The sequence below is a fragment of the Rana temporaria genome, chromosome 10, assembly GCF_905171775.1.
Source record: "Rana temporaria chromosome 10, aRanTem1.1, whole genome shotgun sequence".
NCBI lineage: Eukaryota > Metazoa > Chordata > Amphibia > Anura > Ranidae > Rana > Rana temporaria.
The window spans coordinates 20,549,529-20,565,298 of NC_053498.1; the positions used below are offsets into that span (position 1 = coordinate 20,549,529).

The 15,770-nt window shown below is 47.5% G+C and overlaps 1 protein-coding gene across 1 annotated transcript in view; it reads right to left on the reverse strand.

Moving 5' to 3' along the window:
• Positions 1-3,966: 3,966 nt before the first annotated feature.
• Positions 3,967-15,770, reverse strand: part of LOC120916395 (oocyte zinc finger protein XlCOF26-like) — a 32,623-nt gene continuing 20,819 nt past the window's right edge. The window contains exons 2-3 of the mRNA XM_040327350.1: positions 12,457-12,562; positions 3,967-5,654 (exon numbers count right to left, since the gene is read on the reverse strand). Of these exons, the coding sequence (XP_040183284.1) occupies positions 4,669-5,654; positions 12,457-12,532 (1,062 nt within the window). The 5' untranslated portion in view covers positions 12,533-12,562 and the 3' untranslated portion in view covers positions 3,967-4,668. The remainder of the gene's footprint in view (positions 5,655-12,456; positions 12,563-15,770) is intronic.

A 15,770-nucleotide genomic window follows, 5' to 3' on the forward strand; every position in this document is an offset into this window, starting at 1 on the left:
CACTCGTGTATCTTCGGGCAGTCTCGGCGCCTCTCGCCTGGACGTACAGGACGTCAGCGCGAGACTAGCCGAGCCTGCCCGACGATACACGAGTGTACTGCGCTCGGTATATGTCGGCGCCGTATTCAAACTCGGCGCGGGAAACAAGCGGGGAGGACGCGAGGACGCCGCAGAAGGACGCCGGACCCGACGAAGAGGACACCCGAAGCCGCAGACGGACGCCGGACCCGACGAAGAGGACACCCGAAGCCGCAGAAGGACGCCGGACCCGACGAAGAGGACACCCGAAGCCGCAGACGGACGCCGGACCCGACGAGGCCGCCGATGGATGCCGTGCAAGACACCAAAACTGTAAGTACAAAAAAAAACTTTTTTTCCACAGGATTCGGGGAAACTTTAGGGGTGCGCGGTATACCGCGATAAATACAGTAGTTAATGTGAACAAAATCAATACCTCTGCCTTATGAAATTTTAAGTATATGTGAACTATTCACGTTGTAAAACAAAACCATTCAGTTTAAAAGTGAAAGGCAAAACATTTGTGTATAGATACTGTATAACAACAACAATAAATAAAAATTCCCCCTGTTTTATAAGCGACCACCTTCCCTCTGTTATTAGCTGCATAATCAGCTCAGAGAGCTGGGGAAGGAGAAACAGCAGGACACTGGTCTTTACAGTGAATGGCTCTGCGGGGAGGGGTGCGTCAGGACAAGTCTGATCATTGGAGGAGAGCAGGTAGCACAGCCAGAAAACTGACGACGCTGTACTCTCATGCTTAGTGTGGTCAGTTTTTTTAAAATAGGAAAGCAGAGGGACTGGCAGGGATTTCACACAAAGGAAGCAATACAAAGAGACTTTCTCATACAAGTACATGGTACAGCAGTCACATATTAGGAATATGAAACATTGGGTTATAGTATCCTTTGAACCAAGCTTTTCAATAATATCAGCTTATGACAAGGTGCAGGAAATTACTACATATAAGGATTACATATATAAAAATGAGTAACTCAAATAGCTGATTCTTGACTTTATTTCTTACACATTACATTTATTTTGTGTCAATTTTTCAATTGGCATAGAAATACAGTAAACCGTACAGACAACAGCAGTGCAAATCTCACCGGACACAGTGTGCTTCTATGCATCTTCTTTACAATGAGGGGGTGCAGGACGGGCAGGGGTGGTAGTGCCATTTTAGCTGGTCAGTCCACCCAAATGTGATATTTCAGTCTTTGGTCGATAACTGGAGCAACAAATCCCTTACAGCTTCTTATAATACTCTGCCATCATAAGAGGGTCCCCTCCCTGTTCTACTGCCTATTTACTTAACCACTTCAGCCCCGGAAGAATTTACCCCCTTCCTGACCAGAGCGTTTTTTTGCGATTCGGCACTGCGTCGCTTTAATTGACAAATGCGCGGTCGTGCGACGTGGCACCCAAACAAAATTAACGTCCTCTTTTCCCCACAAATAGAGCTTTCTTTTGGTGGTATTTGATCACCTCTGCAGTTTTTATTTTTTGCGCTATAAACAAAAAAAAGAGCGACAATTTTGAAAAAAAAAAATATATAAACAATTTTTTTCCTTAGTTGAGGCCAATATGTATTCCTCTACATATTTTTGGTAGAAAAAAACAAAAAAACGCAATAAGCGTATATTGATTGGTTTGCGCAAAAGTTATAGCGTCTACAAAATAGGGGGTCGTTTTATGGCTTTTTTTAACCACTTAAGACCCGGACCTTTAGGCAGCTAAAGGACCCGGACAGTTTTTGCGATTCGGCACTGCGTCGCTTTAACCGACAATTGCGCGGTCGTGCGACCTGGCTCCCAAACAAAATTGGCGTCCTTTTTTTCCCACAAATAGAGCTTTCTTTTGGTGGTATTTGATCACCTCTGCGGTTTTTATTTTTTGCGCTATAAATAAAAATAGAGTGACAATTTTGAAAAAATGCATTATTTTTTCCTTTTTGCTATAATAAATATCCCCCAAAAATATATATATATATATAAAAAAAAAAATTTCCCTCAGTTTAGGCCAATACGTATTCTTCTACCTATTTTTGGTAAAAAAAAAAAAAATCGCAATAAGCGTTTATCGATTGGTTTGCACAAAATGTATAGTGTTTACAAAATAGGGGATATTTTTATTAATAATTTTGTTTTTACTACTATTGGTGGCGATTAGCGATTTTTTTTTCGTGACTGCGACATTATGGCGGACATATCGGACAATTTTGACACATTTTTGGGACAATTGTCATTTTCACAGCAAAAAATGCTATAAAAATGCACTGTTTACTGTGAAAATGCCAATTGCAGTTTGGGAGTTAAACACTAGGGGACGCTGAAGGGGTTAAGTGTGACCTCATATGTGTTTCTAACTGTAGGGGGGCAGGGCTGGACGTGTGACATCATTGATCGTGTTTCCCTATATTAGGGAACACACGATCAATGACAGGGCCACAGTGAAGAATGGGGAAGCTGTGTTTACACACGGCTCTCCCCGTTCTTCAGCTCCGGGGACCGATCGCGGGACTCCAGCGGCGATCAGGTCCGCGGGTCCCACAGTCTAGAGCACAAATGTCAAACACAAGGCCCGCGGGCCGAATCCGGCCCTCCAGGCCATTTCATGTGGCCCTAGCACCTCTCCTGCAGCTGCTCCTCCTTCAGACCTTGTATTTTCTGCTTTCAAGCAATGCATCCATCTTTTTCCCCCAGCAACAGCATAAGGAAAGGGGGGTGCACTGTGATGTAAGGGAGGATGGGGGACTCAACATCTGATGGTGGGGTGGCTCTTGACATTTAATATAAGGGGAGGGGATGCGCTGGACATCTAATCTTACAGATACAACCGACCCTTTTGAGGGCAATCATAATGCTGATGCGGCCCACGATGAAATTGAGTTTGACACCCCTGGCCTAGAGTGATCATGTACGATCATGTGGCTTTGACCTCGTTTGCTACAACTCGCCTGTTCATACGGCCAGCCACCATGTTTGGAGGCTGCTCATAACCTTTGAGGCTTATTGGCATCTGTCTAATAGGTAGATTTTGAATAATCTACCTATTAAAAACTTTTTTCTGAATGGAATGAGTAATCATGAATATGGGTGGTTGGCAAGCAGCCAAACCCTCCATCATATAAGTGTTTGGAAACCACCCAAACCTTCCATTCTGAATATGGGTGGTTGGCAGCTATCCAAATCCCCTGCCATGAATATGGGTGTTTGGTTTTCCATGCTGAATGTGGTTGAGCGGTTGCCAACCAGATCTTCCTCATTGAATTTTTGTGGGTTGGCACCAACCTTCCACCCTGAATATAGGTAGTTGGCAACCACCCACACCCGTCACCCTGAACATAAGTTGTTGGCAACCACCCACACTTTCTATACTGAATATGGTTGGGTGGCTACTAGAGCTGCAGGATTCTGGTCAAAATGAGAATCACGATTCTTTTGCTTAGACTAAAGATCACGATTCTCTCACGACTCTCAAAAACTGAATGCCAGAACTGCCCCCCCCCCCCCAAATAAATATTTAAACCTGTGATTTATCTGAATATATAAAAAAGAGACCAGTGATAGGTCTATAATGTTAAACACCATATAACTCCTATGAAAAAAGCAGAATCAAACTTTGATTCTGCTTTTTTCATAGGAGTTATATGGTCTTTAACATTATAGACACATCACTGGTCTCTTTTTTTATACATCAGAAGCAGTACCGCCAGCAACCATGGGTGGCGCATGGCTACACACAGTTGTACAGAACTGTGAGAAAGATAAATACATCAGAAGCAGTACCGCCGGCAACCACTGGGTGGCGCATGGATACACACTACAGTTGTACAGATCTGCAAGAGAAGCCCAGGCATCCATCCAGCGGCGCAGGCTGCTGACATCGGTTCCGATATCGGCGTTATTTGCGTTCCACGCTGGTTACGTGGAACCGGCCGTGAAACAGAAGAATCGCGGGTCATCCCGCAGGCAGGGAGAATCGAGATTCTCTCCGCGATTAATCGTGCAGCTCTAGTGGCTACTACTCAGGCCGTCCACCCTGAATATGAGTGGTTGGCAACCACTCAGACCATCCATGCTGAATATTATGCTTGGCAACCATCCAGACCTTCCATCCTGAATACGAGTGCTTGGCAACTACATAGACCTTCCACCCTGAACAAGAGTGGCTGGCAACCACCCAGACTTTCCATCCTGAATATGGTTTGGTGATTGACACACAGATTTTAGTATGCAACCACCAAGACTTTCTATACTGAATATGGTTGGGTAGCCACCCTGAATATGAGTGGTTGGCAACCACCCAGACCTTCCATCCTGAATATAAGTGGCTGGCAACCACCCAAACCTTTGATCCTAAATATGGTTGGGTGGCCACTACTCAGACCTTCTACCCTGAATATGGGTGGTTGGCAAGCACCTGGACCTTCTTACCTGTCTTATAGTTAAAATCTGTTTTGGATCGGTTTGTTTGTGGCAGCTCTGACCATCTGTCTGAGGACTTCTACTGCTCTAGCACCTGTCTGTTAATTTGTCTCTTGTGACCCTGTAGGTCTTTTGAAGTCCATGGCACCAGACCTGAAATATCCTTCTGGGTGGTACAGAACATTAAATAGGGTGTACAGGAAGCGGGAAAGACAACGACTCAGTGCACTGGTCTCACCTCCCCTCTGGCATGTTGTATGTAGTGCTCATGCAGCCCACCTTCATGCTGGAAGTGAACCCCACACTCAATACATTTAAAGTCCCCCTTTTCCTCCCACCTATCCGGTTCCTTGCGGTGAGTTCTCAGATGCCGCCGGTAATTTGATGCCTGGCTGAAACTCTTTTCGCACAAGTCACATGGAAATGGCCTCTTGCCTACATGAATAGCCCAGTGCCGCTGATAATTAGACCGTTGGTTAAAGCGCTTTCCACACTGCTGGCACTGAAAGGGTTTTTCCCCTGTATGAACACGCAAGTGGCGCTTATAGCGAGAGGAGAAGAAAAAGGTTTTGCCGCACACGGGACAAGTGTGCGGTTTCCGTGAAATGTGTAACTTTCTGTGCTTCTCGAAAGTGCATTGAGCCCGAAACCTTCGCCCGCAGTCCTTGCACTGGTAGGGTTTGGGATCCTCGTGAGTCCACTGGTGGACACGGAGGGTCTCAAGCTGCGTAAACGCCTGAGGGCAGTCTGGACACTGATAGGGTCGTTCCCCTGTGTGAATACGCATATGCCTTGTTAGTTTTGCCGAGCAGTTGAAAGCTTTGCCACAGAAGATGCATGTCCTGTCTTTGCGGTGAGATTGCTGGTGTCTACGGAATGCTGGCTGGCTGGACAGCTGCTTGCCACACTGCGAACATTGGTAGCCTCGCTGTCCCGTATGTTGCTGTTCGTGATGGCTGTGTAGGGCTAGTAACCAGCAGAAACGGCGTCCACAATGAGAGCAGGCATAGGGCTTTTCGCTGCCTTCTGTAGCACCGGCCCGAGCTGTGTCGCAGACTTTGCAGGTGTAGGAGAGGTCGGCAGTGTGGTTGCGCCGATGAAGGTTGTGGGCCCGAAGGGTTTGGAACGTCCGACCGCAGTCAGGGCAAGGAGGAGTCGGGGAGTCTTCTGGTGCCAAATGGCCATCTGGATGGTCCATTAATCGTTCTGCAACAAAAGAAATGGACAGCCAAATGACAACTAAGGCCAAAACAAAAAAAATAAGGTGTAAAATAAAAATATGTATGGTGTAAGAGTCAAAAGTCAACTTTTCCTAGCAGAGGTTAAAGCTAAACTGGCCTTTATCACGTTCCCTCTTACTCAACCCTTCTCCTGCCTTTGTGGTCCCTGTTCACCATAGTTTTTATGCTATTTTTGTTTTTATACTTACCTTTATACTTACCTTTTCTGAAGTGTTCAGGCCTGTCAAGTGACACTGAAAGGTCCTCTTCATCTTTAAGGGGAACCCCATGCCTAAAAAAAACGGTGTGACCCCTATCCGAGCATGCAGCATAAAGCAAAGCACCTTGTTCACATGTTGATGGGGACAAGGAGGCCTTTCCCCACAACCCTGGCCAGTGGTTGTGAGGGTCTGCTGGCGGGTGGCTTATTGGATCCTTCCCCCCGCGTGAATGAGCATGGCCTACTCATTCGCCCAAAAAAAAAAAAAACTGTCAAAATAATTACAAAAAACACAGACAATTTCCGACAAGACATGTTCTCAGTGTAGATCCAGCATCAATCACGCTGAACGCTGCAGCCGAGACCAGAAAAAAAGCCTCTGTACCAATTACTTGCTCCTGCTGTCTGACAGTTCTTATATAACTAAGGGGCAGGGCCACAGAAACATCACCAGATGGCCCCACCCCTTGTGTGACGTCATTGACAGATGCATACTGGGTGGATGATGTCGCAAGGGTAAGTAATGTACCCCATTTTCATTCACATAAGAGGGCCGGGATCTGGAGATTTCAATAAGCTCCCCGCCTGCAGACCCCCACAGCCATCGACAAGGGTTGTCGGGAAGAGGCCCTTGTCCCCATCAACATGGGGACAAGGGCCCGGATTCTCAAAGACTTACGACGGCGTATCAGTAGATACGCCGTCGTAAGTCCGAATGCGGCGCCGTCGTATCTATAAGCGCATTCTCAATCTGAGATACGCTTATCTGTTGCTAAGATACAACCGGCGTAAGTCTCCTATGCCGTCGTATCTTAGCTGCATATTTATGCTGGCCGCTAGGGGCGTGTACGTTGATTTACGCCTAGAATATGCAAATGCCGTAGATACGTTGATTCACGAACGTACGTACGCCCATCGCAATTAGTTACGCCGTTTACGTAAGACATACGCCGGCGTAAAGATAAAGCTGCTCTCTAGGTGGCGCAGCCCATGCAAGGTATGGACGTCGGAACAAGCGTATCTTTTTACGTCGTTTATGTAAGTCGTACGTGAATGGGGCTGTGCGTAGGTTACATTCACGTCACAGGCATTGAGCCGGCGTATCTTAGGGCGTAAATTTCCTTTGGTTCCTTCGGCCATGCATCTACATGGGGTCACGCTTAATTTAAATACAACACGCCCACGACCTGCCTACTTTGAAATACGCGTGTTTACGCTGGCCCATTTACGCTACGCCGCCGTAACTTAAGACGCAAGTGCTTTGTGAATACTGCACTTGCCTCTCTAAGTTGCGGTGGCGTAGCGTAAATAAGATACGCTATGCCCACACAAAGTTACGCCGCCCTACGTGAATCTGGGCCAAGGTGTTTTTGGGGGAGGCAGTATGGTTCAGGAGAAGAGGAGGGGGTATTTGCTTGCCCCCCCTTTTCTGGCCTGCCAGGCTGCATGCTCAGATGAGGGTCTGGTATGGATTTTGGGGGGATCCCCCACGCAATTAAAAAAAAATATTTGGTATGGTGTTCCCCTTAAAATCCATACTAGGTCTAAATCAGATCCAAGTCCAAATCAGATACGGTTCAAAAGGCATCCAATTCGCATATACAGTGTGTGAACGGAGCCTAACTCAGTTACAGGCTGGGGGGGACGAACCAGTGGGACTCCATTTCTTGAATGAGGTTCCACTTTAGGTGCTTGCTGCACCTGAAGCACCTTTTCAAAAATTTAAGTTTAGCCTGGAACTGAGCTTCAATTTCCAAGAATCAGCCCGCTCATCCCTAGCCATGTGCATGGACACATACTTAGTAAGGGTGTCAGATCTGCTCATTAGCTGTCCCGGCATTGCAAGGGAAAGCAGACAAAACCATTCGTTTCTGCTATTTTAGCAATCCAGGCTCCCTCCATAATAAAACAATCTCCTGCTGCGTACTGCAATTAGAGCAGAGTTTCCTAACCTGAGCGCCGTGACTTCATATTTCAGGTGGCGATTAACAATGTGTCCCGTGACATCGCTACCCAGGATAAACTTTATAAACAAAGACATCAATTATTTAAAACGACTTCTTTGTTTAAATGTCACTCGGTGGAATTAACAAGGCCCTCCGTCGAGATCTGCAGTCAAGCAGAATTTAGCAGTGGATAATAAGAACAGATTGCAATTATGCTCATCAGAATGTGGAATGCTGCGAGAAACTGAATTCATTAATGCTAATTAGAAGTTTTCTTTACTGTAAATCAGACACAGGGAACCTGCAGGCTGCCTAGTACAGGAGGAACTACAATGATCAGCAAGCTTCCCTACAGAGTGCCTGTATAATAATGGAGCCTTTTTATATTCGTGATAATCTTAGCCCCACCCCCTTTTCCCTGTCTGGGTTTGCTTATCTCATATTTGGCCATATATACATTTTATATACCGGCAACACATTATGGCTGGAAGAGTGAGGGGCAGTACTAGGAGCCAATCAGGTATGCTGTATGCAAATGTGCCAATAAGAAACCTGCTTACAGGAGAGACCACAGGGCTGATCTCACTGTCCAATCACAGGCTGAGGGCAGGGAGGTGATCAAGTTGTGTTGCTTAACCACTTCAATACTGGAGCACTTTTACCCCCTTCCTGCCCAGACCAATTTACAGTTTTCAGCACTGTCACACTTTGAATGACAATTGCAGGTTCATGTAGGGATGCACCGATATATCGGTGCCGATACATATCGGCCAAAAATGGCTGTTTTGGCGTCATGGCCAAAAATGGCCAATAATGGGCATCGGGAACCCGTAAAAAAGATGTCCGCTGGGCTGTCACGGCTCCGTCCTCTGCAGGAGCCAATGAATGTCACTGCCAAAGTGTCCCTGAGTTCTCCTGACTCGATCTGCTATTCAAAAATGGCGCCATTACGTAACTGCGCATTCGCCGCCCGGCCGAGCGGATACAAGCTTTCCCGAGCCCGGCTTTGGGAAGAACTCAGGGACACTGTATATGCGAATTGGATGCGTTTTGAACCGTATCTGATTTGGACCTGGATCTGATTTGGAACTAGTATGGATTTTAAGGGGAACACCATACCAAATAATTTTTTTAATCAGTCAGGAGGACTCAGGAGTGACACTTTGGCAGTGACACTCGTTGGCTCGTGCAGTGCACTCGCCATAGGTAGAGGACGGAGCCGTGACAGCCCAGTCCTGTACAGCACAGCACAGCCCTGAGCCCAGCACAGACATGTCCAGCTTTAAGGTAATAAAGAAGCTGGTGGTGGCAGTAGGTGATGGCGGCAGGAGGTGGTGGGGGCATGAGGTGATGGTGGAAGGTTATGCTGGCACTGTGGCAGGAGGTGGGTGAGGTGATGGTGGCAGAAGGTAATGCTGGCAGGAGGTGGTGGGGGCATGAGGTGATGGTGGAAAAGGTAATGGTGGCACCATGGCAGGGGGTGGGTAAGGTGATGGTGGCAGGAGGTGGTGGGAGCGGGAGGTGATGGCGGCAAGAGTTGGCAGGAGGTGATGGTGGCAAGAGCTGGCAGGAGGTGATGGTGGCAAGAGGTGATGGCGGCAAGAGCTGGCAGGAGGTGATGGTGGCAGGGAATGGTGGGGGCAGGAGGTGATTGTGGGGGAGGTGTTTTAACATACAATTATAAAAAATAAAAAAAAATAAAAGTCATTTTCGGTCTTGGTTTCGGTCTGACATTTTTTTTTATTTCGGTTTCGTTTCGGTTCTGAAATTTCCATTTCGGTGCACCTCTAGGTTCATGCAACACTGTACTCATATGAAAGGTTTATCAATTTTGTGAGACAGATCTTTCTTTTTTCTTAGTTTCTGTTATAAAAGTTTGCAAATAAGTTCACTGATGAGGAGGCACTGATGGGCAATGATGAGGAGGCAATGATATGCTGCACTGATGAGAAGGCACTGATGAGGAGGCACTGATATGCTGCACTGATGGGCACTGATGAGAAGGCACTGATATGCTGCACTGAATAGGAGGCAATGATATGCTGCACTGATGAGGAGGCACGGATGAGGAGGCACTGATATGCTGCACTGATGAGGAGGCACTGATATGCTGCACTGATGAGGAGGCACTGATATGCTGCACTGATGAGGAGGCACTGATATGCTGCACTGATGAGGAGGCACTGATATGCTGCACTGATGAGGAGGCACTGATGAGTAGGAACTTATACCCGGCACTGATGGACACTGTTGGGGGTGCACTGATCATCAGGACACTGATGATCAATGCCCTGATTATCAGTGTAAATGTTTTGTCACGCTTGCCGGTTAGCGCGTGAGGAAAGAAATTACGATAAACGGAAAGCTTGTTTACATGTGATCAGCTGTGACTGGACACATGGGGGCAGTTTGGCATGTTCGCCCTGGGCTCTGGATCACCATGTCCCGGCACTAGTTCTGACACCTTCCTATCAGAACCAGCATTTTTCAGCAATCTGAGCTCTAGTAGCTCTTCCATTGGATAGGACTACAAGGGCCACCCTTCCCTCCCCATGAGCCTTGGCCGCCCATGACCCTGTCACCAGTTTTCCTTCTTTGAACCACTCTTGGTCGGTCCTGACCACTGCCGACTGGGAACATCCCACAAGAACTGCAGTATTGGAGTTGATCTGACCCATCATCTAGCCGTTACAATTTGGCCCTTATCAAAGTCACTCCAATCCTTATGCTTGCCTATTGTTTCTGCTTTCGGCATATCAACTTCAGAGACAACATGTTCATTAGCTGCTGAAAATATCCCACCCACTTTCCATGTGTCATTGGAACAAGAAATTCAATGTTATTCACTTTACCCGTCAGTGGTCATAATGTTATGGCTGATTGGTTTCATCGGTTCCCGACCGGCTCACGCAGATTTACTGCGGCAGAATGGCTCTCCTGGGCGAAATCCGGTACATATACGGCTTCGCCCAGGAGAGCCACCAGAGTGTGTGCGCGCCCGCTGCACAGCGGGGAACCCGATGCGGCCGGCGGGGGGCAATGGCCGCCAGCCACGAGCAATCACGTGCACGACCGGCAGCACAGGGGTTTGTGTGTGTGTAAAACACACAAATCCCCGTACTATCAGAGGAGAGAAGGCAGATCGTGTGTTTCTACAAAGTAGAAACACATGATCTGTCATCTCTCCTAGTCAGTCCACCTCCCCCCCACAGTTAGAACACACAATAGGGAACACAGTTAACCGCTTGATCGCCCCCTAGTGTTAACCCCTTCCCTGCCAGTGACATTTACATAGTAATCGGTGCATTTTTATAGTACTGATTGCTCTGTAAGTGTCAATGGTTACAAAAATTTGTCAAATGTGTCCGACCTGTCCGCCTAAAAAAAAATATATAATCGCAGATCGCCGCCATTACTAATAAAAAAAATAAAACGCCATTTAAATGCCATAAATCTTTCCCATAGTTTGTAGACACTATTAGGTAGATTCACGTAGATGCCTAAACTTGCGGCGGCGTAGCTTAGCGTGTTTAGGCTATGCCGCCGTAAGTTAGCGAGGTAAGTACATGATTCACAATGTACTTGCCTGCTATGTTACGGCGGCGTAGCCTAAAGCGGGCGGGAGTAAGGGGCGCCAAATTCAAATGTGTGTACGGGGGGTGTGTTTTATGTTAATAAGGCTTGACCTTAAGTTTTTGACGCTTTTCTTTTACTGCGCATGCGCCGGGCGCCTACATTTCCCAGTGTGCATTGCGGCTAAGTATGCCGCACGGGCCTATTGATTTTGACGTGGATGTAAACAACGTAAATCCCGATTCACGGACGACTTACGCAAGCGGCGTAAAAATTTCGACGCGGGAACAGCGGCCATACTTAACATTACTATTCCATGTAGGGCTAAGCTCTAACTTTAGGCGGCCTATCTCTAACGTAAACGGCGTAAAAGTACTGCGTCGGCCGGGCGTACGTTCGTGAATCGGCGTATCAACTTATTTACATATTCTACGCCGACCGCAATGGAAGCGCCACCTAGCAGCCATCCGAAATATTGCAATCTAAGATAGGACGGCGCAAGCTTAATTGAAGAAGCTGAAGTTACAAGCTAATCGGCTACCATGCACAGCTGCACCAGATTTTGCACTCTCCAGTTTTAGTAAATCAAATCCAATATTGTGCAGAGTGCCGACTAAGCCCTGTGGATGGGACGAAATGCGTTGAAGGGGCTTTTACCCATATGATACCTGGGCTCTAGTAGGTGTGTGGCATTTGGGCTTTTCTTTCCGTTCAATGTATCCAGTGTGGTTTAGCTGAAAGTCCCCTGTATGGCTCTATCTCACTCATTTATGAAGGACACCCCCTAGAGGCGGGGTCTCAAACTGGTGGCCCCCCCCCAGCTGTGGCAAAACTAAAAGTCTTATGTCTTTGGGAGTCATACTTGTAACTGTCAGCCTTGCAATGCCTGATGGGACTTGTAGTTTTGCAACAGCTGGAGGGCCGCCAGCTTGAGACCCCTGCTCTAGAGGAAGATATCCCCCCAAAACGAGGATACCCCCAATCATGCACCCTACAAGTATCAATTCCACTGACACCAAAGATCTATCTGTACCAGAGTGTCCGTTCACCTGGTGTGGTGTCTCTCTGTCCATCTGATTTCTCTTCCCAGCAAGATTCCGAAGCATCCTCCAATGACAAGGACATTCCTGTGGACTCCCAGCGCCGGGGACAGGCCTAATAATAAAAAAAAAAAAGGTTTAAGAGCGTAAATTAAAATTCCAGACAAGCCGCTAAATACATATGAAGAAGCTGGTGACTTGCCAAATGAGTTGTAGTTATGTCCATCCAGCCCCTGAGATTTACACAGCTCTGCCACACAGCAAAGCCCTATCTGGCAGGACAGAGGACATGCGGCTCTTGTCCCTCCCCCAGCCTGTGACTGGACAGTGAAAGAAGAAGCAGCAGACTGTCCTCATCTCTATATCACTCTGCTCTCTCCTCCTATCAACACAATCCTAACATTGCAGCAAAACTACATGGCTAGCTGTGCTGCTTCTCCCACCCAAGTCTGAGCTCTGCTGTACAGGGACTTTAAGAGGCTGATACTAAGTCAAAGCAAAGTACAGTGGTTACGCTGCCTGCATGAGAAAAAAACTACCTGAGGGCCACTGGACAGGTTATCATAGCCCATGAAGGGTCGCATGCAAACTTTCAAACTTCAAAAACAACATTAAACTATATACAGCGGTAGTTACTGCAGCCTCACCAGTGCCCATCAAATGCAGCCTTATCAGTGCCCACCAAATGAAACCTCACCAGTGCCTACCAAATGCAGCCTTATCAGTGCCCACCAAATGCAGCCTTATCAATGCCCATCAAATGCAGCCTTATCAGTGCCCACCAAATGCATCTTCACCAGTGCCCACCAAATGCATCCTCACCAGTGCCCACCAAATGCATCCTCATGAGTGCCCATCAAATGCAGCCTCACCAGTACCCACCAAATGCAGCCTTATCAGTGCCCACCAAATGCATATCTGGCAGGTTTACGGCTCTACATAGTTACATAGTAGGTGAGGTTGAAAAAAGACACAAGTCCAACCTATGTGTGTGATTCTATGTCAGTATTACATTGTATATCTCTGTATGTTGTGGTCGTTCAGGTGCTTATCTAATAGTTTCTTGAAACTATTGATGCTCCCCGCTAAGACCACCACCTATGGAAGGGAATTCCACATCCTTGCCGCTCTTACAGTCAAGAACCCTTTACGTAGTTTAAGGTTAAACCTCTTTTATTCTAATTTTAATGAGTGACCACGTGTCTTAAATACACTGACACAGAGCAGCTCTGCCCACCCCTTCCCTCTGCTGCCCATTCAGAGAAGCCTTTGTATTTTGTGAATGAGTTCACATAATACAAAGGCTTCTGTGATTGGGCAGGAGGAGGGAAGGTTGGCCATAGCAGCTGCACCAACTCGAATGTTGAAGATGCTTAGACCTGAAGCATCAGCATTGGGCTCCTGGAAATGCACAGATAGCCTTCTTTCAGGGAGTGCAATAAAACTGTCAGATCTAAATAATAGAGATAAGCCCAGGAGAGGCCATGCACCTTCTTAGACTTAACTCATCGGGCCAGATTCACAAAAGAGATACGACAGCGTATCTCCTGATACGCCGTCGTATCTCTGTGATCCGCCCGTCGTATCTATGCGCCTGATTCATAGAATCAGTTACGCATAGATAGCCCTAATATCCGACAGGTGTAATTGACTTACACCGTCGGATCTTAGGATGCAATTCTAGGCCGGCCGCTAGGTGGCGATTCCATTGCGGTCGGCGTAGAATATGCAAATGACTAGTTACGGCGATTCACGAACGTACGCTTTACCCGTCGCTCTAAATTTACATCGTTTCCGTCGAGATACGCCGCATAAAACTAAGGCTGCCCTCTAGGTGGCCTAGCCAATGTTAAGTATGGCCGTCGTTCCCGCGTCGAAATTTTAAAATTCACGTCGTTTGCGTAAGTCGTCCGTGAATGGCGCTGGACGCCATTTACGTTAACGTCGAAACCAATGACGTCCTTGCGACGTCATTTAGCGCAATGCACGTCGGGTAATTTGACGGACGGAGCATGCGCAGTACGTTCGGCGCGGGAACGCGCCTAATTTAAATGGTGCCCGCCCCATTTGAATTAGGCGGGCTTGCGCCGAGCGGATTTACGTTACACCGCCGCAAGTTTACAGGTAAGAGCTTTGTGAATCAGGCACTTACGCTGTAAACCTGCGGCGGTGTAACGTAAATGGGATACGTTACGCCGTCGCAGCGTAACGTATTTGTACCTGAATCTGGCCCATCGTGTGCCTTCATTTTCATTCCTGGAATACAGCTTTAACTTATCACAGCAGCTGGAGGAGGTTGTACACATGCCACGGCTGTAATACTTGCCCCCCCATCGAATTTGCCGTGCCACAACCACCCTGCAACCGTATGCAATGCACGCGGTTACAACATGGTAGTGCAGGCTTACCAAACAGGCAAACCGCGGCTCAACCACAAGATTTTACCGCCTTACAATTGCTGTGATTGAACGTGCCCTTAGAAGCCTTGTTGGTCGCAGGGATGGCACGTGCGTCATGCTGCGGGCTACGTGCCCAAAACTGGCTTTTCTACCATGGCTCCGGCTCTAACAGATAACAACCATACTTCTCACCTCTCACCGTTCCAGTAAGAAGAATCCTCCTACGGATCCCTCGCTCGTCTTTCCTGCCATAAAACCAGAGAAATTACTTTATTGAATTTCAATAAAAACGTAACGGAGAAATCAAAAAGAGGAGGGGCCGAAGAAAATAAAAGAACCGTTGAAGAATATTAGAATTGAACAAATGTCCACCATCAGGAAGAGAAAGGGGGAGGCTTGCCTGGCTTAGATTTACTTTCAGCGATTCAATAACCGGATTATAATTCACGTTGTGTACATTTTATACCAAGGACCCCAGAGACTCGTGAATCTGATTTTTTGAACAATCGCAAAGACAGAAACGTCGCTGTGAATTATTCAAGCCAAATGTGGACTTTTCCTTATTAGTTCAATTACCGTATTTATCGGCGTATACCGCGCACTATTTTGCCCTGAAAATCAGGGCAAAATCGTGGGTGCGCGGTATACGCCGATACCCGCTTTCCCGCGCCGAGTTTGAATACTGCGCCGGCATATACCGAGCGCAGTACACTTGTGTATCTTCGGGCAGTCTCGGCGCCTCTCGCGCTGACGTCCTGAGCGTACAGGACGTCAGCGCGAGAGTTGCCGAGCCTGCCCGACGATACACGAGTGTACTGCGCTCGGTATATGTCGGCGCAGTATTCAAACTCGGCGCGGGAAACGAGCGGGGAGGACGCCGCAGAAGGACGCCGGACCCAACGAAGAGGACACCCGAAGCCGCAG